Raw genomic sequence first — 26,280 nt, forward strand, 5'->3', positions numbered from 1 at the left:
ACACAGCAAGCACAGCAAATTCGAGTAGGGGGGGGGGAACTCAACTCCAGGCTTGCTGGGACAGCCAGGTCTAACGGCTGTCCGGAAGGGCCTGAAGGGTGGCGAGGGTCCGAATCTCCACGGGGAGCTCGTTCCAAAGGGCCGGAGCAGCCACAGAGAAGGCCCTCCTCCGGGTGGTCGATAGCCAGAATTGGCCGGGAGATGGAATTCGGAGGAGGCCTAATCTGTGGGATCTAATCGGTCTGTTGGAGGAAATTGGCAGCAGGCGGTCTCTCAAGTACCCAGGTCCAATACCATGTAGGGCTTTATAAGTGGCGACTAGCGCCTTGAAGCGTATCCGGAGACCAATAGGCAGCCAGTGCAGCTCGCGGAGGATAGATGTAACCGTGGCACGACAAAACTGCGGTCCACTAAAGCGCGCCGATTAAAGCGCGTACCTGACGTCATCAGCAGCGCAACAAATACCACCGCGGAGAAAAAAGGGCGCTTTAAAAAGCGCTTTTAAAGCAAGCCGATTCACGAAAAGGTAAGGGTTAGGTTTAGGTTTAGGTTAAGGGTTAGGGTTACGTTAAGCGTTAGGGTTAGGTTTAGGGTTAGGTTAAGGGTTAGCGTTAGGTTTAGCGTTAGGTTAAAGGTTAGGTTTAGGGTTAGGTTAAGGGTTAGGTTTAGGGTTAGGTTTGGGGGGGTTAGGGTAAGGTTTTCGCGTTAATTTAACTTTACCGCTCACAGCGTGATGTTTTCGTCACGCTGTGATGACGTCAGGTACGCGCTTTCGTCGAGCGCGCTTTAGTCTACCGCGGTTTTGTGGTGGAACCAGATGTAACGTGGGTGTACCGTGGCGCACCCACAATCGCTCGCGCGGCTGCATTCTGGACCAGCTGAAGTCTCCGAACACTCTTCAAGGGCAGCCCCATGTAGAGCGCGTGAATTATGTGAGATAAACTCACATGGAAGTTAAGGGACAAGGAAGACTCAGAATATTATAGAATTTGAGATAACTGGTACCAATGGATAAATAATAAAAACATGAACATAGATGTATAGATGTATAGGAATAATTAGGAACATCTGTCATTTCAGATATTTAATATATTGGATAGCCATTTGTATGAAGTGGTGTAGGCTTTCCTGCCTAAGCAGGGGGTTGGACTAGAAGACCTCTAAGATCCCTTCCAACTCTGTTATTCTATTCTATTCTAGATCCATCATAGCAGGGCCTGTTAGTAGGCATCCACTCACCTGCTGCTGGCCACGCCCCTCACCTTGTTGCGTCCCTGCCGCATCACCAGCCGCCCCATTAAAAGAAATGGGACAGCCGCTGAGTCGACAGCGGGTCACAGGAGGAATCGCGATGGGACAGAGATGGCAGTTGCTCTTTTTTTAAAAATTGTGATTTAAATCGACTCGGTTTAAATCAAATCTCCTCCGGCCCAAAAGTCTATTGTTAAGCGAGGGCTTCCTTAGGTGAGAATTTGGCCCCATTTTACAACCTTCCTGGCCACAGTTGTTAAGCGAGTTGCGTAAGTTGGTAGCTCGGTTGTTAAGTGAATCGGGCTTCGCCGTTGACGTTGCTGGTTGGAAGGTCGCACGAGGGACTCACACAGCAGCGCTCGTAAGTGTGAACCGGTTACCGAGTGGCTGAATTTTGATCACGTGACCGTGGGGTCGTTGCAAAGGTCGCTAAGTGTGAAAAACGGTCATAAGTTTTTTCAGTGCTGTTGTAACTTTGAACGGTCACTGAATGAATGGTTGTAAGTCGAAGACTACCTGTACTTGATACAGGCAGTCCTCGACTTACAACCTTTTAGTCAGTGACCGTCCAAAGTCCCAACAGCCCTGAAAATAGTGACTTACGACTGTTTTTCAGACTCATGACCATTGAGGCAACCCTTTGGTCATGGGATCAGAATTCAAGAAGGACCAGGGGTGACATGATAGCAGTCTTCCAATATCTCAGGGGTTGCCCCAAAGAAGATTTGGGAGTCAAGTTATTCTCTAAGGCACCTGAGGGCAGAACAAGAAGCAATGTGGTGGAAACTAATCAAGGAGAGAAGCAACTTAGAACTGAGGAGGAATTTCCTGACAGTGAGAACAATTAATCAGTGGAACAGAAGTTGCTCCAGAAGTTGTGAATGCCCCAACACTGGAAGTCTTTAAGAAGATGCTGGGTAGCCATTTGTCTGAAACGGTGTAGGGTTTCCTGCCTAGGCAGTGGGTTGGACTAGAAGACCTCCCAGGTCCCTTCCAACTCTTATTCTGTTAAGGCTAAAACATATGAAGAACGGTTGCAGGAACTGGGTAGGTCTAGTTTAATGAAAAGAAGGACCAGGGGAGACATGATAGCAGTCTTCCAATATCTCAGGGGTTGCCACAAAGAAGAGGGAGTCAAGCTATTCTCCAAGGCACCTGAGGGTAGAACGAGAAGCAATCGGTGGAAACTGATCAAGGAGAGAAGCAACTTAGAACTGAGGAGAAATTTCCTGACAGTGAGAACAATTCATCAGTGGAACAGCTTGTCACTAGAAGTTATAGGTACTCCATTACTGGGGGTTTTCAAGGAGAGATTAGACAACCATTTGCCTGAAATGATATAGGGTTTTGCTGCCCAGGCATGGGATTGGATTAGATAGAAGACCTCCAGGGTCCCTTCCAACTCTGTTATTCTATCCAGTTAAGACAATCGGCTCGTATTTATGACGGTTGCAGTGTCCCAGGGTCCTTCCTGTCTATCTTTATCTTGGTTATCACCTTTCTTCCTTCCTTCTTCCCCCCCTCGCTTTCTTTCTCGTTTCTTCTTCCCTCCCTCCCCATCTCTTTCCCTTCTTTCTTTATTCCTTCCTTCCTGTCTATCTTTATCTTAGTTATCACCTCCTTCCTTTTCCTTCTTTCTCCCCTTTTCCCTTTTCTTCTTCCCCCTCCCTCCCCTTTTTCTTCCTTCCTTCCTGTCTATCTATCTTTATCTTAGCTATCATCTTTCCTTCTTCCTTCCTTCCTCTCTCTCTCTTTTCTTTTCCCCTCCCCTCTTTCTTTCCTTCTTTCTTTATTCCTTCCTTCCTGTCTATCTATCTTATCTTAGTTATCATCTTCCTTTCTTTCTCATTCTTTCCTGCCCTCTCTTTTCTTCTTCCCCTCCCTCCCTCCCCTTTCTTTCTTTCTTCTTTCTTTCTTTCTTCTTCCTTCCTTCCTTCCTATCTATCTTTATCTTAGTTATCATCTTCCTTTCTTTCTCGTTCTTTCCTGCCCTCTCTCTTTTTCTTCCCCCTCCCTCCCTCCCCTTTCTTTCTTTCTTTCTTTCTCTTTCTTCCTTCCTTCCTTCCTATCTATCTTTATCTTAGCTATCATCTTTCCTTCCTTCCTTCCTTCCTTCCTTCTTTCTTTCTCTTCCTTCCTCTCTTTCTCTATCCCTCCTCTCATGTGCCCTTCCTTCCTTTCCTTTCCTTTCCTTTCCTTCCTTCATTCCCTTCATTCCTTCCTTCCTTCCATCCATCATCCATCCATCCATCCATCCACTTCCTTCCTTTCTCCTCCCTTCCTTCCCTCCCTGGAATTAAGGGGAAATTTCTTAACAGTGAAAGAATTAATCAGTGGAACAATTTGCCTCCAGGAGTTGTGACTGCTTCATCACTGGAGGTTTCTAAGAAGAGATTGGACAAATGGCGTAGGGTTTTCCTGTCTGAGCACAGGGTTGGACTAGAAGACCTCTAAGGTCCCATCCAACTCTGTTATTCTATCCAGTTAAGGCAATTGGCTCGTATTTATGACGGTCGCAGTGTCCCAGGGTCACGTGACCGCCTTCTGTGACCTCCTGACGATCAACGTCAATGGGGGAAGCCAGATTCTCTTTAACTGACTGAACAACTGCAGTGATTTGTTTCACAACTGTGGCAAGAAAGGTGGTAAAATGGGACAAAGCTCACTTAGGAAGTGTCTTGTTTAGCCACAGAACTTTGGGTTCCTTTACGGTCGTAAGTCGAGGACTCCCTGTAATCTCTTCAGATGCAGATTGCAAGGTCCCCCCCCTCCTTCTTTTTCCTTACTTAAAGAGAGGTTTTAATTCCCTTGAAAGGCATTTCTGACATTTTGGGAAGAGAATCGAAGGTTTTCTGTCCACCAGAAAGAGGCAATGAACCCCATAAATAAAACTGGCTTTCAAGCGACCTTTGGTAACTCAGTGGGGGGGTGGGATTAGTTTCAGGGACGGGAGATTGCCCATCCTTCCTAGGCCTCAAAGGAACTTCCGTTTGCTATGGCCTCAGCGGAGTCAACAAAATAGCACAACTTTGGCCTCGGTTGTTTGAAGAAGAAGAACAAAATGGCCTTTGGGGTCAAGCAAACAGAGGGGGGGGACCAGAACTGGGGGGTTTAAGCAGAAAGGAAAGAGTTTAAGGCTGGGCATCAGGAAGAAGGTCCTGATTTTACAAGCCCTCAGCCGGCGGAACAGCCCACCACATGAAATACTCGGTTCTCCATCAATGGAAGTCTTTTAAAACAGAGATTGGTGATCAAAAAGCTTCTTCATTTTGTTAAGTTGTCTAGAACAATAATAAAGCAGTCTTTAAAAAAAATAAGGCTAATAATTTGAACCTTCTACAGGCATTTACAGTTACTGACTTGCCTCCTTGCAGCAAACAGCAAACAGCCAGTTTCTGATTCAGCACAGCCCGGTTAGCTGAATACTTAGTTCTCCATCGCTGCAAGTCTTTAAAACAAGACATTGGCTCTCCCTTCGTAACCTCTCGATGAGAGGATCTGTACAGGTCGCCCTTGACTTACGACCACAGCAGAGCCCGGAATTTACGCTGCTAAGTGAGAATATATGGAATATATGAGCTCCGTCCCATTTTTACGGCCTTTTCTCGACACATTTGTGAAGTGAATCGCTGCAGTTGTTAAATTAGTCACCCGGCTGTTAAGTGAGCCCGGCTTACCTACTGACTTTGCATGTCAGGTCGCAAAAGGGGACCACGTGCCCCCCCCCCCGGGGACACGGCAAGGGTCATAAAGACGAGTCACTTGCCAACAGTCTGAATTTCGAGCAGGTGGGCGCGGGGATGCTGCAACGGTCATACATATGGAAAATGCTAAGGAGTCACTTTTTCCCCAGTGCCGTTGTAACTTTAAACAGTCGCTAAACGAACTGTTGTAAGTCGAGGGCGATCTGTAAGTTGCCCCCTTGCGACCTTCTGACACAGAAAGTCAAGGGGGGATCCAGACTCACTAAACAACTTCAGTCATTCGCTTAACAACGGAGGCATGAAGAGTTGTGAAATGGGGAAGAACCCACGTAGCAAATGTTTCACTTGGGCTCAATTGTGGTCGTAAGTCGAGGACTATCTCTGTGGTCCTGTCTAGAACGATCTGTATTTGCCCCAAGTCAAGTCTAGAGTCTAGAGTTGAGATATTTAGAGATATTTTGTAAACAAATAAATATCAGGCCTGCAGCCATCTTTTCTTTTGGATCTTTGGCCTGCCACACTTTCTATTCTTCTACTATGCCTTTTTCTATGGTGGGAAAATGGGAGGTGGGGATTGTATGGAGTTAGATGATATGCAGCCATAACAACATTCTTTCTAGAAAGCCAAGGTCATTATCCTTTGTCTCTGCACCTCTGCACCTGACCAGAACTGGATGGATGGAAGCTGCCAACATGGCAGTGGGAGATTGGACCATGGGATGGGCTTGTGGGTGTGGGGAAAAGATCTTGAACTTTCAATTGGGTGGGGGAAACCGGGAAGCTTCAGATTCGGGTTTTCCCAGATGTGCCAACATGGCTCTCTTCATAAATTGGAACTTTGAGGAATCCTTTGCCTCGGACTCTGATTTACTTTTGGATGCTATTTGGAACTCTGACAAAAAAAAAATAATTCTATACCTGAATTCCTCGAGCCGTGAGGTGATCAAATAAGGCTTTCCTCATTAATAATCTGCAAAAATGGCAAGGAGATGATTGTCAATCCACGTTCAACCACCAGCTGTCCTTTCCCTCCAAAATACAGATTAAAACAGAAAACAAAAAACTGCGACCGAACGTTTCCCTTTAAAATAGCGCTTTAACGGCTTATAAATGTTAACATAAATACTCTGGGATCCAAAAGAGACAAGGTGGCGGCTACGAGCCAATTCCGGCTCCTTCTTTTGCTGGCATCATAACTCCAGCTGCCATCTTGACTTTTTTGACCTTCACAGATGCCTCTGCCCATTGAAATAACTGTTAACAGCAGCATGTTTTCCGTAGATTAATGCCAGATGACGAGGAATAGAGTTTTTTGTTTTTTTTTAAGTGAGAGGAATTTTATCGAATCAGATAAAATCACTAGGAGACAGTGAATTCTAGTCCTGTCTTGGGCATGAAAGCTGCCTGGTGACTTTGGGCCAATCACTAGGAGACAGTGAATTCTAGTCCTGTCTTGGGCATGAAAGCTGCCTGGGTGACTTTGGGCCAATCACTAGGAGACAGTGAATTCTAGTCCTGTCTTTGGCATGAAAGCTGCCTGGGTGACTTTGAGCCAACCACTAGGAGACAGTGAATTCTAGTCCTGTTTTGGGCATGAAAGCTGCCTGGGTAACTTTGAGCCAACCACTAGGAGACAATGAATTCTAGTCCTGTCTTTGGTATGAACATTGCCTGGGTGACTTTGAGCCAATCACTAGGAGACAGTGAATTCTAGTCCTGTCTTTGGTATGAAAATTGCCTGGGTGACTTTGGGCCAATCACTAGGAGACAGTGAATTCTAGTCCTGTCTTGCGCATGAAAGTTGTCTGGGTGACTTTGGGCCAATCACTAGGAGAGTGAATTCTAGTCCTGTCTTGGGCATGAAAGCCACTGGGTGACTTTGGACCAATCATTGAGAGATTGTGAGTTCTAGTCCCGATTTAGGAATGAAAGAGCAGTTGGGTGACTTTGGATCAATCATCAGGAGGTGATGAGTTCTAGTCCCACCCTAAGCATGAAAGCCTCTGGGCGTCTTTGTGCCGATCACCCGGAAACTGTGAGTTCTAGTCACACCATAACATGAAAGCCGGCTGGGTGACTTTGGGCCTATCTCTCTCTCATCCCAAACCCCCTCACACGGTTGTTATTGTGGGGAAAATATAGGGAGGAATGCAAGCTGGATATGTTCTCTGCCCGGAGGTCTTTGTAAAAATAATAAAGACAGGATAAAAATAAGTTAAAAATAAAAACAGGTGGGCAGAGGGATTCATTCAGTTTATTTATTTACTAGCCAGAAACCTGGCATTCTCCGGGTATTTATTTATAGGGGGAAAATGTCCAGACCAAACGTAATTTCTAATGTTGGATTTTCCCCCTTACCAGAGGGAGCTTCCTTGTTGCGTACTGTGCAGCTGTTACCATGACAACTCCACTGCGCTGTAGAGTAGAAGCCATTTTACGGCAGTACGGTAGAAGCCAGTTTAAGGCACAACAGGCTGTATCTTAACAGAACACACACATCCCGAAGGGTTTTAGGGGTGTCCTACCCCCATAGCATTTGTTTCCAGAGGTTAAGTCATCTGTGTACCATGTTTGGTTGAAATTGCTCAAGGCATTCCAGAGTTATGCTGGAACACACACACACACACACACAAACAAACATGGGAGGGAGCATACTGCTTCCCTTTGCTTTCAGCTCCACCCTAGGAGCCTTCCAGGCAGAAAACCATTTTTGTGTTGCATTTGTGCTGATAAATAAATAAAGGGAGACTAGTATACATCTATTTCAAGCTATTTGAGCTAAATAGCTTGAAATAGATCTATACTAGTCTCCCTTATTTATTTATCAGCACAAATGCAATAGATAGATAGATGATAGATGATAGATGATAGATAGATAGATAGATAGATAGATAGATGATAGATAGATAGATGATAGATGATAGATAGATAGATAGATAGATAGATAGATAGATAGATAGATAGATAGATAGATAGATAGATATTCAGCTGAGTGCAAGCTAACTTAGAAGGAGTCCTGGAATCCTGCAGAGATGCAACAGGCAGCCTCCCCGGCATAAATCTGCTTTGGACTTCGGGAAGTCTTGAATGGTCCAAAGGCAGTTTGCGAACCCCCAAATAGTAACCAATGAATCTGGGGAGCGGAGTCGATGCTCTAACTCGGAGACCCCATTGCTTAGATGATTGCCCTGAAAGACAATGATGGGGATGGGGGGGGAGGCTTATTGGGGGGGTGGGTAGTGGGAAGATGATGGAGGAGGAAGAGAAGAAAGAGAGCAAGAACGTAACAGAGAGCTCAAGAAAGAAGGGAAACTTACACGTCAATAAGCCATATGGTGAATCGCTGGCCCTTTGAAATCTTCTCCGATTCTTTCAGCCTGAAATTGAAGAGAACAGAAGTGACATTTGCAAGTCATCCTTGACTTATAACCATCCGTTTAGTGGCCATTCAAATATTTGCAAGAGGTATGCTGAGGAATATTATTAGAATGCTAATTAGCAATAGCACTTATATTCCACTTCACAGTGCTTCACAGCCCCCTCTCTAAGCAATTTACAGAGTCGGCCTCTGGCCCCCAACAATCTGGGTCCTCATTTCACCAACTTTGGAAGGAAGGAAGGCTGAGTCAACCTTGAGCCAACCAGGATCAAACCGCCTGCAGTGGGCAGAGTTAATCTGCAATAGCAATAGCACTTAAGACTTATATATCGCTTTGCAGTGCTTTCTAAGCTGTTTACAGAGTCAGCATATTGCCCTCAACAATTTAGGTCCTCATTTTACCCACCTAGGAAGGGCGGAAGTCTGAGTTAACCTTGAGCCTGGTTAGATTCAAACTGCCAAACTGCAGGCAGCTGGCAGGCAGCAGAAACAGCCTGCAGTACTGCGCTCTAACCACTGCACCATCGAGGCGCATAACGTCACATATTTAAGCAAAGGAGCTGATAAATAAATTGAAGTGGCTTGTTAAGTTCAGCTTAGTCTTCGAACTTACAACCATTTATTTTGTGATTGTTCGAAGGTACAAGGGCACGGTCACTTGTGACCGTTTTTCACACTTACGACCGTTGCAGCATCCCCACCATCCCGTGGCTGCTTAGCAACCGGCATGAATTTAGCATGCACCTAGAAGTTTGGGGTGATTTTTGATCAATAAAATAATCAATGAGGTAAGTCCTCGACTTACGACCACGACGGAGCCCAAAATGTAAGTTGCTAAGCGGGGCATTCGTTAAGTGCATTTTGCCCCCTTCCACTTTCCAGCGTCCTTGCCACCGTTGTTAAGTGAATCGCTGCAGGTGTTAAAATTAGTAACACGGCCGTTAAGTGAATCTGGCTTCCCCATGGACTTGGCTGGTCGAAGACCGCTATCAAGGGGATCACCCGACCCCTGGTCATACAACTGTCACAAGTACTGGCCAGTTGCCAAGCCTCTGAATTTTGACCACAGGACCACAGGGGTGCTGTAACGGTCAGTGTGTGAAAAACGGTCGTAAGTCACTTTTCAGGGCGGTTGTAACTTCGAAATAGTCACAAAATGGATGGTTGTAATTGGTGAGTGCCTGTATCGACAATCCATTTAAATAGATTTATTGGCTTGTTTCTCTTATCAGGGGTTCTCAAACTACAGCCAGCGGGGCGGATACGGCCTGCCAAAGCCATTAATCCAGCCCGCGCAGGACCACAAGCTGTCCCGCCCACATCGCCCCGCCCACCCGCTGGCTCCCACCCTTTGGCAGGACTTATCTTTTCAAGCCCTGTGGGCTGGAACTAGAAGGTAAGGACATTTCTGGCCAGCAGAGAATAGCAATAGCAATAGCAATAGCAGTTAGACTTATATACCGCTTCATAGGGCTTTCAGCCCTCTCTAAGCGGTTTACAGAGTCAGCATATCGCCCCCAACAACAATCTGGGTCCTCATTTTACCCACCTCGGAAGGATGGAAGGCTGAGTCGACCCTGAGCCGGTGAGATTTGAACAGCTGAACTGCAGAACTGCACTCAGCTGAAGTAGCCTGCAGTGCTGCATTTAACCACTATGCCACCTCGGCTCAAGGCTTCTGGGGGCTGGGGAAGCCAACAACAGAGCATTCAGAGGTCTCAGGAGGCCAAAAACTGGCCCGTTTATAGCTGGCAGAATGCTTCTGGAAGTCAAGGAGGCCAAAAACGGGGTGAGTGGAGGCCCAGGAGGCCAAAAACGGGCCCGTTTTTGGCCGGCAGCGTGCTACTGGAGGCAGGGGAGACCAAAAACAGCCGAGTGCTGCAGGAGGACTGGATTGAAGGAGGGCCACCTGCTTGCCCACCCGCCGGCCAGACTAGTCTTCAAGTTTCAAGCGGAAGAGATGTGTTAACTTTTGGGGAGACCGCAGGATTGCCTCGCCTCCCTGCTGGTCTTCGGCATGCCACTCGTCAGCCTCCGGATGTCAGATTCCCACCACCCAGGGCCAGTTCAGGGGTTTCTTCTCCCCACCCCGGGGGACAGAAAGAGAGAGAGAGAGGGAGAAGAAAGAGACACAAAGAGACAGAGAGAAAGAGAGAGAAGAAAGACACAGAGAGACACAGAGAGAAGAGAGAGACTGAGAGAGAGACAAAAGAGACAGAGACAAAGAGAGAGAGAGAGAAGAGACAGAAAGAAACACAGAGAGAAGAGAAAGAGGAGAGAAGAGAAGAGACAGAGAGAAGAGAGAGACTGAGAAAGACAGAGACAAAGAGAGAGAAGAAAGAGACACAGAGAGAGAGAGAGAAAGAGAGAGAGAAAGAAGAGACAGAAAGAAAAACACAGAGAGAAGAGAGAGACAGAGAGACAAAAGAGACAGAGAGAGAGAGAAGAAAGAGACACAGAGAGAAGAGAGAGTGAGAGAGAGACAAAAGAAACAGAGAGACAAAGAGAGAAAAGAGACAGAAAGAAACACAGAGAAGAGAGAGAGAAGAAAGAGATAGAGGTGAGACAAGAGTCAGAGAGAAAGAGAGAGAGAAGAAAGACACAGAGAGACAGAGAAGAGAGAGACAGAGAGACAAAAGAGACAGAGAAAAAGAGAGAAGAGACAGACATAGAGAAGAGAGAAACAAAAGAGACAGAGATAGAAAGAGAGAGAGAGAAGAAGAGATGCAGAGAGACACAGAGAGAGAGAGAGAGAGAGGAGAGAGAGAAGAGAGAGACAAAAGAGACAGAGAGACAAAGAGAGAGAGAAGAGACAGAAAGAAACACAGAGAGAAGAGAGAGAGAAGAAAGAGATATAGGTGAGACAAAAGACAGAGAGAAGAGAGGAAGAAGAGAGAGAGAAGAGACACAGAGAGAAGAGAGAGAGAGGAGAGACAAGAGACAGAGAGACAAAGAGAGAGAGAGAGAGAAGAAAGACAGAAAGAGACACAGAGAGAAGAGAGAGAGATGAGACAAAATAGTCAGAGAGAAAGAGAGAGAGAGAAGATACAGAGAGACACAGAGAGAAGAGAGAAGAGAGAGAGAGAGAGAAGTGTTAATTGCAACATCTCCTTGGGCTGAGAAGAATTGCTGCAAAACTGAGTTTCCCGAAGTGGATCACTAGATTCCTAAACAACTGGGGAAAAAAAAGATCTAGCAAAGATAAAAGCCAGCCAAAAGAGCAACCTGCCAACAAAAGCAAATAAAACACCCCCAGGAGCAAAACAAATCAAAGTTTAATTTGTTTCTATTGTTTAAGGGACTGCTACATTGGCCACGCCCACCCAGTCACATGACTACAAAGCCCCCTCCCAATCCACAACCACCCCAACAGTTGAGGGAACGTGAATTGGTCCCCTGTTTAGTTTGAGGACCCCTGGTCTAAATATTTAGCATTAACTCGCACGCTAATATTCTTCAACAAACAGATTGCAAATATTCAAGTTTTAAAATTCCTTGTTTTGCTGCCTGGCAATGAATTCTTTTTTTTCTTTTTAGTGCCGCTGTAACTTTGGACAGCCGCCAAGTCAAAGGACCATCTTTTTAAAAAAAAAATGTTATTATTATCATCATTTAACAACCTCATAATCCCTTGCAGGGTGGAGTCTGGGCAGCTGAATGGAGCTAGCAGAGCATTTAATGGCCAGATGCCCTTCCAGTTGCCAGGGTGGAGTTTTGTTCAGCAGATACATTCTCATTGTGCCCAGGGAGAAAAATAACTGCCTCTACCTAGGATCGAACTCACTGCCCCCTGATTGTGAGGCGAGAGCTCCACCCCTAGGCCACCGCAACACTCTTCCAAGTCAAGGACGACTGTACATCCAAGATACGAGGCTCGCTCGTGGCTAAAGCCGAGGAAGCCACTGTGTAGGTCACCCGAAGAGCCACTTACTTGAGAATAATGGAAGGCATGGGGATCTCCAGGAAGTCCTCCAGGATGGGAAAGAAAGGAAGGAGGCCAGTGTAGAAGAGGCGAGGAGGAGGAGGACACGCCGCAAGCAGAAAAGGATGGGGATGTGGCAGTTCTGAAGGGAGAAAAATCCAGGGACATTACAGGGGTTCCACCACAAAACCGCGGTAGACTAAAGCGCGCTCGACGAAAGCGCGTACCTGACGTCATCACAGCGCGACGAAAACATCACGCTGTGAGCGGTAAACTTAAAATTAACGCGAAAATCTTACCCTAACCCCCCCAAACCTAACCCTAAACCTAACCCTAAACCTAACCCTAAACCTAACCCTTAACCTAACCCTAAACCTAACCCTAACCCTAATGCTAAACCTAACGCTAACCCTTAACCTAACCCTAACCCTAACCCTAACGCTTAACATAACCCTAAACCTAACCCTAACCCTTAACCTAACCCTAACCCTAAACCTAACCCTTACCTTTATGTGAATCGGCTTGCTTTAAAAGCGCTTTTTAAAGCGCCCTTTTTTCTCTGCGGTCGTATTTGTTGCGCTGCTGATGACATCAGGTACGCACTTTAATCGGGCGCGCTTTAGTGGACCGCGGTTTTGTCGTGCCACGCATCACAGGAAGGTTACCGTATTTTTCGGAGTATAAGACGCACCCTTTTCCCTCAAAAAAGAGGCGGAAAATCTGGGTGCGTCTTATACACCAAATACAGCATTTTTTTACCTCCTGAAGCCCCTCCCCCTTCACCAAAATGGCCGTGCATTGGCTGTAGAAGGCTCTCAGAGAGCTCCTGGGGGCTGGCGAGGGCAGAAATGAGCAAAGAATGGACCGTTTTTTGCTCAATTTTGCCCCCCCCAGCCCTCAGGTGCACTCTATAAGCTTTCTAATATTCTTTTTTTGACAAACGCGGAACCGTTTTTTGCTCGTTTATGCCCCCCCTCCCCGGCTCCACTTAGGAGCACTCTACAAGCCTCCTAAGGGCTATTCATGCCCTTTTTGGGGTGGGGGGGGGGAACGGGCCCGTTTTCATGAAAAACGGGCCATTTTGGGAGGTTTGTCAGAGTGCAAAAACTTTTTTTTTTTTTAAATTGCCTCTTCAAAACCTTGGTGTGTCTTATACTCCGAAAATACAGTAATTCAGAATGGCTTCAACCCTGTCATTGCACAGACTTCTCGATTGAGGGAATGTCGCTCAAAAAATTCATAATTGCATAACAAGAGTTGCAAGGGACCTTGGAGATCTTCCAGTCTAACCCACTGGCTCAGGCAGGAAACCTGTTATCATTCCAGACCAATGTCTGGCCAATTTGGAACCACTTGCCTCCAGAAGCTGTGAATGCTCCAACCCTGGAGGTTTTTAAGAAGAGATTGGACAACCATTTGTCTGAAGTGGTGTAGGGTGTCCTGCCTAAGCAGGGGGTTGGACTAGAAGACCTCCAAGGTCCCTTCCAACTCTTCTATTCTATTCTCTATTCTATTCTATTCTGTTCTATTCTCTATTCCAGTGTTTCTCAACCTTGGGGACTTTAACCCTAAACCAGCTATGCTGGCTGGGGGATTCTGGGAGTTGAAGTCCACAGGACTTAAAGTCTCCAAGATTGAGAAACACTGCTCTATTCTCTTCAATCCTATACTATCCTATCTCTTTAAAATCTCCAATGTTGTAACACCCACAACCTGTGGAGGCAAGTTGTTCCACAGGTTAATTGTTCTCACTGTCAAGAAATTTCTCCTCAGTTCCAAATTGTTTCCTCCTTGATTAGTTTCCACCCATTCTCGTCCCGCCTTCAGGTGCCTGGGAGAATAGTTTGACTCCTCTTCTTTGTGGCAACCCCTGAGATATTGGAAGACTCCTATCCTGTCTCCCTGGTCCTTCTTTCTATTAAACTAGACCTACCCAGTTCCTGCAACCGTTCTTCATATGTTTTAGTCTCCAGTCCCCTAATCCTCTTTGTTGCTCTTCTCTGCACTCTTTCTAGAGTCTCCGCATCTTTTTTACATCGTGGACACTATTCTATTCTGTTCTGTTCTGTTTTATTTTGTTCTGTTCTAGTCTATTCTTTCTTTGTTCTGTTCTGTTCTGTTCAGGAAATTTCTCCTCAGTTCTAAATTGCTTCCCTCCTTGATTAGTTTCCACCCATTGCTTCTTGTTCTGCCTCAGGTGCCTTGGAGAATAGTTTGATTCCCTCTTCTTTGTAGCAACCACTGAGATATTGGAACACTGCTATCATGTCACCCCTGGTCCTTTTTTCATTAAACTAGACCTACCCAGTTCCTGCAACCGTTCATATGTTTTGGCCTCCAGTCCCCTAATCATCTTTGTTGCTGTTCTCTGCACTCTTTCTAGAGTCTCCGCATCTTTTCTACATCGTGGCGACCAAAACTGAATGCCAGATTCCAAGTGTGGCCTTACCAAGGCCTTGTAAAGTGGTATTAACCCTTCACGTGATCTTGATTCTCTCCCTCTGTTTATGCAGCCTAGAACTGTGTTGGCTTTTTTGGCAGCTGCTGCCCACGGCTGGCTCCTATTTAAATGCTTGTCCACTAGGACTCCAAGATCCCTCTCACAGTTGCTACTATTGAGCGAGGTACCACCTATACTGTACCTGTGCCATCTTATCCCTAGTACTTTCTCTTCTTTAGACTAGATGTACCCAATTCCGGCAACCACAACTCCTGAACGCAAATCGTTCCATTGGTTCATTGTCCTCACTGTCAGGAAATGTCTCCTTAGTTCTTGATTGCTTCTCTCCTTGATTAATTTCCATTCGTTGCATCTTGTCCTACCATTTCTAGATGCAGAAACCTTTCAGAACGTGAGCTCAACTTATCCTCCAAAACAGAATAACAGAATAGACGGAAGGGACCTTGGAGGTCCTCTAGTCCAACCCCCTGCTCAAGCAGGAGACCCTATACCATTTCAGACAAATGGCTATCCAGCATCTTCTTACAGACTTCCAGTGTTGGGGCATTCACAGCTTCTGGAGGCAACTTCTGTTCCACTGGTTAATTGTTCTCACTGTCAGGAAATTCCTCCTTAGTTCTAAGTTCCTTCTCTCCTTGATTAGTTTCCACCCATTGCTTCTTGTCCTGCTTACAGGTGCCTTGGAGAATAGCTTGACTCCCTCTTCTTTGGGGCAACCCCTGAGATATGGAAACACTGCTATCATGTCACCCCTGGTCCTTCTTTTCATTACACTAATTAGGATACGAACCACCCATACAAATTTTCGTACGTGCGCTCTTAATATTAGAAGGGTGTAGCAAGTATTGAATAACTGAAGGATGATTTTGTGCTGACATAAATATGTATAATGACATTAGAACCACATCAGTTTGATTGATGTCGTAATTCTCATTTGTATCAATATTATTTCTGCATCAAAACTAACGACACTTCGATGCCGTACTGTCCTTGCAATAATGATGATGTATATTTTTTTTAAAAAAAAAACTTTATGCAGAAAAAAACACACCAAATTTTCATATTTGCACATGAAAATTTAATCTGAAGCCTCCACAGGAAGCCTCCATAAAAATGTACATAGATACATACGGTTCCACCACAAAACCGCGTTCGACTAAAGGTCGCTCGACGAAACCGTGTAGCTGACGTCATCACAGGGCGACAACAGCGTGGAGAAAAAAGCACGCTGTAAACGCTAAACCTAAAATTAACCCCTAAACTTAAACCTAACCCCCCTAAACCTAACCCTTAACCTAACCCTTAACCTAACCCTAACCCTTAACCTAATCCTAACCCTTAACCTAACCCTAAAGCTAACCCTTACCTTAACTTGAATCGGCTTGCTTTCAAAGCGCTATTTAAAGCGCCCTTCTTTCTCCGCGCTCGCTGTTGTCGCCCTGTTGATGACGTCAGCGACGCGGTTTAATCGGGCGCGCTTTAGTCGAGCGCGGTTTTGTCGTGCCACGGATATATACAAGGGTAGTCTTCGACTTACGACTGTCCGAAGGTCATAAGCAACCGTTCGAAGGTATGACCTATGTTTAACAACATAATGGGAGGGTAAAACCAACAATTCTCTGTTTACCTCTTTGTGACATTTTTCCACAACTTCATGGCTGACGCTGCCCCAAACCGTCAAATGTTCTCGTTTGTAAGAGCTCACCAGCTCGGAAACCTAAGGCCAACAGAGAAACGAAACAGATTATTTTAAAAATTCTGCTCTTGATAGTTTGAGTTGGGTTCCTACATTACTTTTATTGCATTAAGAGTGTTAACCTAATCTTGCGAAGCTTCTTCTCCGGCAACTTTGTACTGCAAACTAGGGCATACAAAACCTTGCCAGACCAATCCTCGAATACAGCTCGTCTGCCTGGAATCCACACTGTGTATCGGACGTTAATACGACTGAGCGGGTCGAGAGGTACTTCACGAGGTGAGTCCTCTGCTCACAATAGAATCCCTTATGCCGCCAGGCTCGAAATGTTGGGCTTGGACAATCTGGAACTACGCCGCTTACGGTATAATCTAAGCGTAGTACACAAAATTGTCTGCTACAACGTCCTACCTGTCACTGACTGTTTCAGCTTCAACCTCAATAATACACGGACAAACAATAGATACAAACTCAAGGTAAACCGCTCCAAACTCGATTGCAAAAATACGACTTCAGCAACAGAGTGGCCAACGCCTGGAATGCTCTACCCGATTCCGTTGTTACATACTCAAACAGCTTCAACCTCAAATTGTCCACCGTGGGCTTCACCCCATTCCTAAGAGGTTCGGAAAGGGGGCGTGCATAAGCACACCACCGTGCCTACTGTCCCCGTCCTACTTTCCCCATTTATTTGTATTCATTTCTTTTGTTTATATCCATGTTTATATTTATACCTGCTATCTTGTACATGTTTGACAAACTAATCAATACAAATACTTGCTTGTTCTGACCCCACTCGTCCCACACCAACACACTCCGAGCCAAAAATACTTTACGGCATTTAATTAACAGACAGACAGGTCCTTGGCAGCAATCCAGCACAGATAAGCCCTGGCAGCAATCCAGCCTGCCAAACTCACAATCATGTTCTCCAACATTAGTCCTGCGTTGACTTCTGCAAAGAAGGGCGTGTGCACAAGTAGCTTTTTATAGTCTGGAGAGGAGCCTAATGACCACCAGCTGAGTGCAATCACCTCCTGTAATTGCGTAATTGTTCCTGACGCCTATTAGCTCTTTGATGGCGTGCATCCAGGAACAACTCACTACTCGCTTCCGGCTCACTCTCCCTTGTCTCCTCCCCACTGGTCCAAGGCTCAGGTGCCTCCTGGTGGCCAATCAGTCTCTGCGCCCTGCTCGGAGTCGGAACCCTGTCCAGGGTCCCCCACATCCTCCAGAGCCGACTCAGAGGGCCCCTCGCTATCGGAGTCTGGTGGCAGCTCCAACGGCTCCTGCTGGGTCACAACACTTGCTAATACTTGCTATTAAACCTAAAGTTCAAGGATGAAAAATGGTAATTAGAAGTGTTTCCAGGAGATGAATGAGGATGAGGAGGACACTGGTTGCAGGGCCGAAATTAAAAATAAATCATGTACAGGTAGTCCTCGACATACGACCACAAGGGAGCCCAACATTTCTGTTGTTAAGTGAGACGCCTATTGAGTTTGGCCCCCATTTTATGACTTTTCTTGCCAGAGTTGTTAAGTGAATCACTGCCGTTGTTAAGGTAGTAACACGGCTGTTAAGTGACCCTGGCTTCCACGTTGACTTTGCTTATCAGAAGGGATCCCTTGACTCTGGGCCACAGCAGCGGTCATAAATATGAAACCAGTTGCCAGGCATGTGCATTTTGATCACGTGACCCTGGGGAGGCTGCAACGGTCGTAACTGTGAAAAACGGTCATAAGTCACTTTGGAATTAACCTGTATAGACAGATTTAACCATAGTTTCAGTTGGGAAAATGTGAGCATCCTAGACAGTGGTGAAATTTTCCCTACCGGTTCTGTGGGTGTGGCTTGGTGGTCATGTGACTAGGTGGTCATGTGACTGGTTGGGCGTGGCTGCACAACTGACTCGCACACAATGCAAAAGCAGCTGGGCTCCACACAAATGTCCCTTGCAACAAGCAGGAACCTCACAGAGAGCTCAAAATCCAAGTATCACACTTTATACACTTTAAAAACTTGGCTGTTCCAGCAGGCCTGGAGCTGTTGACCTCACTGTTGAGGTCCGGCCCGACTAGAATGAATTATGAGGGATGACTGTTGTTTTAAATTGTATTGTTGTTATGTTTTTTAAATATTTTCTTGTAAGCCGCCCGGAGTCCTTTGGGATTTGGCGGCATATAAAAGCTTTAAATAAATAAATAAAATACACAAAAATAACACAAAAGCCGCACAACTGACTCACACACGATGTAAATGTACCAAATGTGCCGAAAAGGAAGCCAGGGTGTGCGTGCATCTGAACCAAAGCCCGGAAGAGGAACTGCCCAGGGGGCATGCGCGTGCCGGAAAATGAACTTCCAGTTTCCGGCATGCGCGTGCGCACTGCCCAGCTAGTCTTCGGTTACTGGCATGGATGCACGCGCTACGATCAGCTGGCCGGTGCCGCATGTTCACACCGGTAAACAGAAGACCAGCTCACCCAGTTTCTGGCACTGCCGCATGCACGATGGCCAGCTGATCGTTGTGCCCGCATGCGTGCCAGGAACCTGGAAGAGGAACGGGTGACATGGCTCCGTGTGCCACTTCGGACACGCATGTCATAGGCTTGCCATCACGGTCCTTGACCAAGTCCAAGTCCAAAAATGGCAGGGAATATCTAAGCTTGGCACTCTAACAAATCAGCCATCGATCGATAAGACACATGGTGTTCTGACCCCCTCTTCCCACACCAACACACTCCGAGCCAAAGATAAGTTACGGCATTTAATTAACAGACAGACAGGTCCTTGGCAGGAAACTGGCACAGACAAGCTTGGGCAGCAATCCAGCACAGATAAGGCTTGGCAGCAATCCAGCCTGCCAAGCTCACCATAATGTTCTCTGACATTAGTTCCTGCGTTGACTTCTGCAAGAGGGGCGTGTGCACAAGCAGTCCTTTTATAGTCTGGAGAGGAGCCTAATTACCAGCAGCTGAGTGCAATACCTCCTGTAACTGCGCAACTGTTCCTGATGCCTATTAGCTCTTCGGTGCCGGGCATCCAGGAACAACTCACTGCTGGCATCTGGATCACTCTCCCTTGTCTCCTTCCCATGGTCCAAGGCTCAGGCGCCTCCTGGTGGCCAACCAGTCTCTCTGCGCCCTGCTCAGAGTCGGAACCCTGTCCAGGATCCTTCACATCCTCCAGAGTTGACCCATAGGGCCCCTCGCTGTCGGAGTCTGGTGGCAGCTCCAACGGCCTACTGGGCCACAACACATGGACATTAACAACATTGGTAGACTATGCAAAAGAGACCATCCACCAGCCCAAGAGAGAAAAAAAGACTCCAGCGCCAGTAATGAGCACCCAGATCAGCTAGATTAACTCCACGGTTAACTTCAGGCCAACAATCATGTAAACAATACCCCAATCAAGAAACTGCCAAAGAAGCAAACAGGCCAATCCAAAAATCTCTAAGATCACCCTCACCAACACTGACAGGCGAGCCACTAGAATATCAACTGAGAGCAAACAGCATATTCCTTACTAGCACGGATGATGTTACCTAGTTGGGTAATGAACGTCTGCAAGAAAACAAGGAAGCTCAGAGAGCACCAAGCAATACCTCTCTGTCCTGTATTCCCTGTAGACAATAAAACTCTTTTTATGACTCTGTGTTCCCCCTCTTCCCACACCAACACACTCCGAGTCAAAGATACTTTCTGGAAATTATTAACAGACAGACAGGTCCTTGGTAGCAATCCAACACAGATAAGCCTCGGCAGCAATCCAGCCTGCCAGGCTCACAGTACTGTTCTCCAACATTAGTTCATGCGTTGACTTCTGCAAGAGGGGCATGTGCACAAGCAGTCTTTTTATAGTCTGGAGAGGAGCCTAATGACCACCAGCTGAGTGCAATTACCTCCTGTATTTACGCAACTGTTCCTGATGCCGATTAGCTCTTTGGTGGCCGGGCATCCAGGAACAACTCACTGGCGTCCGGCTCACTCTCCTTGTCTCCTCCCCACTGGTCCAAGGCTCAGGTGCCTCCTGGTGGCCAACCAGCCTCTCTGCGCCCTGCTCGGAGTTGGAACCTGTCCAGCATCCTTGACGTCCTCCAGAGCCGACTCATAGGGCCCTCGCTGTCGAAGTCTGGTGGCAGCTCCAACGACTCCTGCTGGGCCACAACAACTCTGTAACCCCTTAATTCAAGATAAGAGTTGGAGCGACCGGATGGAGCTGAGCATTTATTGGCCGGGTGCCCTTCCCGACGCCACACGGAGTTCCCCTGCCTGACCACCACTCAGGAACCTGGCCACTGCTGTCCTCACTTGAAAGCTACCCTTGGCCCAACCAGAAGCAAGGAGGATCTAAAGGGGATGGAGGTGGAAGGAGGAGAGAGGACTCGCCTTTTTAATCAGCCGGTCGTTGTTCACCTTGATGTCGACGTTGACGGGCGTGTGGGGAAAGGCCTCAAAGACCTCTTGAAGGAGAGGGATGCGCTTGTCTTCGCCTTCGCACTGGCAGTCTGATGGACACAAGTAGAATTTGGTTGCTGCTGAGGACACGGGGGGAATTACGGGCAGCTGCCGTGGGCTGGTTGGCACCCAGCCTCCCCCGTAGAAACAACCCTGGATTTCTCACCCCCCAAAAACACAGATCAAGGTGGAAAGAACCCTTGGACCTCCAAGAGCTGCTCCAATCTCACTGGGACGGGGCTTCCGGGAGAAGAACCCTGGGACGTTCTCACATTCAGAAGATGCGATGGGCCACACCCTCCCCCCTCCCACACCCCATTTGGGCCTGCATGAAAAATGGGGGGCACTACACACACTCCTGCATCCCGTTTTGGACCTAGTAAAAAAATGGGCTGTGGGGTGGGGGGAGAGATCACACACACACACACCATGCCCTGTTTTGGGCCTAGTAGGACTCCCTGCAGGCTCCGGGAACCAAAAATGGGATGCCGGGGGGGGGGGCACCATACACCCCCGCGACCCGTTTTGGGCCTAGTAGGACTCCCTGCATCCTCCTGGGATGAAGAATGCGTCATGCGAGGGAATCACAGACCCCCACGTCCCATTTTGGGCCTAGTAGGCCTCCCTGCATGAAAAATGGGGGCCACTATACACACCCCTGCACCCCGTTTTGGACCTAGTAAAAAATGGGCTGTGGGAGGAGGGGAGAGATCACACACACGCACACACCGCCCTGTTCTGGGCCTAGTAGGCCTCCCTGCATCCTCCTGGGATGAAGAATGGGTTATGGGAGGGAATCACAGACCCCCAAGCCCCATTGTGGGCCTAGTAGGCCTCCCTGCATGAAAATTGGGGGGGGTGTCCTACACACCCCTGCACCCCGTTTTGGACTTAGCAAAAAATGGGATGTTGGAGGAGGGGGAGAGATCACACACACACTGCACCCTGTTTTGGGCCTAGTAGGCCTCCCTGCATCCTCCTGGGATAAAAAATGGAGGGGGGGGGCGCTGCACACATACCCTGGTGCCCCATTTTGGGCCTAGTAGGCCTCCCCTGCAGCCTCCTGGGACCAAAAATGGGCCGTAGGGGGGTGGGGGAGTACCTCCGCCCCTCGCACATTACCTCTCCGCCCCCGCGTGTACGATCCCCCCTGCACATGCGTCTCCCGCATGTGCACCCTCCCCCCGCGCATGCATGGCCGGTGGGAGGCGCGTGGTGGAGCTGAGCTGGGGCGACGGCTCATGTGCCCGCAGAGGGCGCTGCATACCACCTGTGGCATGCGTGCCTTGGGTTCGCCATCATGGCTCTAGGTGAAGAACCGTAAAGAAAACGACAGGAAGTCCTTGACTTAACATTCTTTTTTTTTAAGTGACCATGCGAATTGAAGACGGCACTGAGAAAAGCGACTCGCGATTCACGTAACGACTGTGGCAAGAAAAACGGTAAAACTGGACAGAGTTCACTTAACGACTGTTTCACGTAGGAACGGAAATTTTGTGCTCAACTGTGGTCAAGGACTACCTGAATTAGGGGGTAAGGCCACCTCTTGTTCTTGGGATTGCAGGACCTAATGTTACGTTGCAGTGCAGGAGGTTTATTATTTCAAGCCTACCCACAAGAATCTAGTTAACTAACAAGGTAAAGGTTTCCCTCGCACATATATGCTAGTCGTTCCCGACTCTAGGGGGCGTTGGTGATCATCTCTGTTTCAAAGCCGAAGAGCCAGCGCTGTCCGAAGATGTCTCCATGGTCATGTGGCAGGCATGACTCAATGCCGAAGGTGCACGGAACGCTGTTACCTTCCCACCAAAGGTGGTTCCTATTTTTCTACTTGCATTTTTACGTGCTTTCGAACTGCTAGGTTGGCAGAAGCTGGGACAAGTAACGGGAGCTCCCTCCGTTACACGGTGCTAAGGAGTCGAACCGCCGAACCGCCGACCTAACTGAGAATCTCAGTCACTGAGCCACCTTTAACTCTACCGCAACTACCCTGTTTCCTCAAAAATAAGCCCTCCCCGGATAATAAGCCTAATTGGGCTTTTGAGCGCATGCGCTAAAATAAGCCCTCCCCGAAAATATTGCAACACAGCAGCACCCATGAGGTGACCATGCTCACCGCCTCCTGCACCTCAAAAATAGTAAGATCTCCCCGAAAACAAGGCCAAGCGCTTATTTTGGGGGTCAAAAGAAAATAAGACCCTGTCTTATTTTTGGGGAAACACAGTATTAAATATTATTAGTTAGCTAATAGTTAATAGGACTAAATTGTTATCAGATGAGGGTTAATAGAATTCAGGGGACGGGGCTGGGACCTGGATTGACAAAAGTTTCTGTCGCTAAAGAAAGCAATTCTTAAATGAGCTGCACCTCATTTTGGTACTTTTTTGCAACGGTCGTTAAACAGATCACTGCAGTTGTTACATGAGTAGAGGTAGCTCTCAACTACACAATAGAGCCCAATATTTCTGTTGTTAAATGAGACAATTAAGTGTTTTGTTTTGCTCCGTTTTACAACCTTTCTTGCCACAGACATTAAGCGAATCACTGCCGTTAAGTTAGAAACACGGTTGTTAAGTGAACCTGGCTTCCCTACTGTCAAAAAGGCCGCAAAAAGGGGTCATCACCCCCGGACGCCACCATCGTCATAAATATGAGCCAGTTGACAGTGCAACCGTCATAAACACCAGACAATTGACAAACATCCTAACGTAAATCATGTGACAAGTCACTTTCTCAGTGCCATTGTAACTTTGGACGGTCACTAAACGAACTGTTGTAAGTCGAGGACTAGCTTTGTTGGTCCCGTTTTGTCCACTTAACACAGAGTTCCATGCCTTGCATTTCTTTGTGGTTTTGTTTTGTTTTTTTAAACTAATGCAAGTGTTGTGGCCCCTCCAGCAGCCGCATCAGAGGAGGAGGAGGAGGAGTGAGAGTCTCAGGGTCAGCATCAAGGCAATCTCAGAGTTCCGAGGGGAAGAGGGAATGGAGTTGTCAGAGAGAGAGAGAGACAGAAGCGGTGCCTGAGCTGTTCGTCAGCCCTCAGATGGAGAGTCAACAACCCCTATAGACTATATAGACTAGCGAAGGAAAGGGAATAAGAAATGATATTGTTAGGAATATAATTCTAACGGTTGGGTTGGCAATATAAATCATGTTACAATGCTATACCTGTTTCTTTAAATCATACTGTAAAATGTGATTGGTTGCTGTTTCCTCAATCGGCCATAAGAGGGAGCCAGAACAACTGTTAGCTCTGTTCGTTTAGATGCTGGGCTGATCTGATCTGAGTGTTTTGGAAGCTGGCTGTTAGAAAGTGCCATGAGCTATTGTTAAGTTTTGCAAGCAAACTTTGAGTACTGAACTGATTGAAAGAAGTTGATGACAGCCCAATGGGAGTGGGCGGCATACAAATTTATTAAACTTGGAAACTTATCCGTGTATGACTTGGACTGTTTGATGGACTCTGGTACCTCTATTTCCACGAAAGTAAAAGCCTATTTAAACTGCAGTGTCTCTGTATGCTGGTTTGTGTGTTCCCCAACACAACTCTAACAACGCTTCTCTGAACGTACTCGCTCTCCCAACGGGGAGCTTACCTAACAGATATTAAATGATATTTGGGTTTGCGGAAATACCATCCCAAGAAAACAAAAACTGAGAGCCGAAAGAGACATCCGCAATAATAGAAAAAGAAAGGATGAGAGGAAGAGGAGGGAAGGAAGAAAGAGGGAAGGAGAGCAGGGTGGAAGGGAGAAAGAGAAGGAGAGAAGGTAGGAAGGGGAAGAGGAAGAGGAAGGGAGGAGTGGGGGGAGAGGTAAGGGAAGAAGAAAGGGGAAGGAGAGGAGGAAGGGGGAAAGTAGAGAAGGGAGGGAGGGAGAAAAGAAAGGGAAAATAAGGTGGTGTTACAACAGGCGCTAGGGATGGTAAACAAAGCAATCCAAATTGTACCTCATAACCTTTTACATGGAATAACAAATGTACAAGAATGACAAATGTAAGAAGAATAACTATGTGAATATATACCCATAATTGTATGCAAGAGAATAAAAATTTTAAAAAAACTTTTCAAAATAAAAACAGCCCCCAGATCTGGAGGTGGCTGATGAGGAAGAGGAGGAACAGCTGGGTCCAGTGCCTGACGTATGGATGCGCAGGAGGCAGAGGAGAGGAGAGCAGTGGAAATCTATGGGCCGGTCCTCAGGAAGGAAGAGCCACCGCTGCTAGCAAAGCCCCACTCTAGCTCTGGGGTTTAGTCAGGGGGCAGAGATGAATAGATGTGGCAGACAACTAACGTATTTTTTGGGATAAGATGCACCTTTTTTCCTCAAAAAGAGGCTCAAAATCTGGGTGCGTCTTATACACTGAATACAGCTTTTTGCCTCCCGAAACCCCGCCCTCTTCACAAAATGGCCTTGCATAGCCTCTAGGAAGCTTTGAGTGCTCTGGGGGCTGGGGAGGGCAGAAATGAGAGAAAAATGGGCCGAATTTTGCTCAGTTTTGCCCCCCCCCCTCAGGAACACTCTATAAGCTTCCTAAAGGCTATTCATGCCATTGTTTTTGACAAAAATGGGCTCATTTTTGCAAAAAATGGACTGTTTTGTTTTGGGGAGGTCTGCAGAGTGCAAAAACGTTTTTTTTAATTTGCCTCTTCAAAATCTTGGCGCGTCTTATACTCCGGTGCGTCTTATACTCTGAAAAATATGGGTATTCATCTCCCTGCCAGACAGACTTGCTAGCCTGTGTGTGTGTGTGTGTGTGCGTGTAAGAGAGAGAGATTTTGCCGGGGTTGCTGGCGCTCCTGATAAAGGGAATATTTATTTATCTACGGAGGGATCTGCTATGTTTGGGAGCCAACTCATAACAAGGTAGAACTATTTTGGTCTTAGCTGCTTTGTAAATGTGAAGTTATGGACCAAGGCAGACCCTGGAATTTCCCTTGAGGAATGCTGACAGACCAGGCTGTAATGGAGCAATTGGAAGAGAACATTCTGCAAAGATTCAGATCTTCCAATGATTTACCTTTCTGGAAAGTGACCTCCAACTTGCAGAGATACGGAGGGAGTTCCTTTTAAAAGAAGAAAATGTCAGCTTAAATACAGAGAGGTTCAGAGACCGAAAATCGGAATAACCTTAATCCAAGGCTGCTTTGCTTTCATCCCCCCCAGCATTCACAAGAAACCTCTCTAGTCTAGTGCATAGACAGGCAATCCTTGGCATTTGACCACAAATGGGATAGGAACTTCTGTCGCCAAGCGAGGGGCGTTGTTAAGAGAGTCATACCAATCTTATGACTTTTCCCCCCTGTGGCTGTTAAGTGAATCACACAATCCTAGTTACATGAGCCTGGCTTAGCCCATCAACGTTTCTTGTTGGAAGCCAGCCCGAAGGTCGCAAAACGTGATCAT

The 26,280-nt window shown here is 47.0% G+C and overlaps 1 protein-coding gene across 1 annotated transcript in view; it reads right to left on the bottom strand.

The window, feature by feature from the left end:
• The window catches only part of GDPD1 (glycerophosphodiester phosphodiesterase domain containing 1), a 71,465-nt gene that overhangs the window by 13,048 nt on the left and 32,137 nt on the right, over positions 1–26,280 (bottom strand). Inside the window, 7 exon segments of the mRNA XM_032214889.1 lie at positions 5,874–5,925; positions 8,273–8,332; positions 12,266–12,347; positions 12,350–12,398; positions 16,345–16,434; positions 20,807–20,925; positions 25,895–25,940. Of these exon segments, the coding sequence (XP_032070780.1) occupies positions 5,874–5,925; positions 8,273–8,332; positions 12,266–12,347; positions 12,350–12,398; positions 16,345–16,434; positions 20,807–20,925; positions 25,895–25,940 (498 nt within the window).

This window comes from Thamnophis elegans, chromosome 4, assembly GCF_009769535.1.
Source record: "Thamnophis elegans isolate rThaEle1 chromosome 4, rThaEle1.pri, whole genome shotgun sequence".
Lineage (NCBI taxonomy): Eukaryota > Metazoa > Chordata > Lepidosauria > Squamata > Colubridae > Thamnophis > Thamnophis elegans.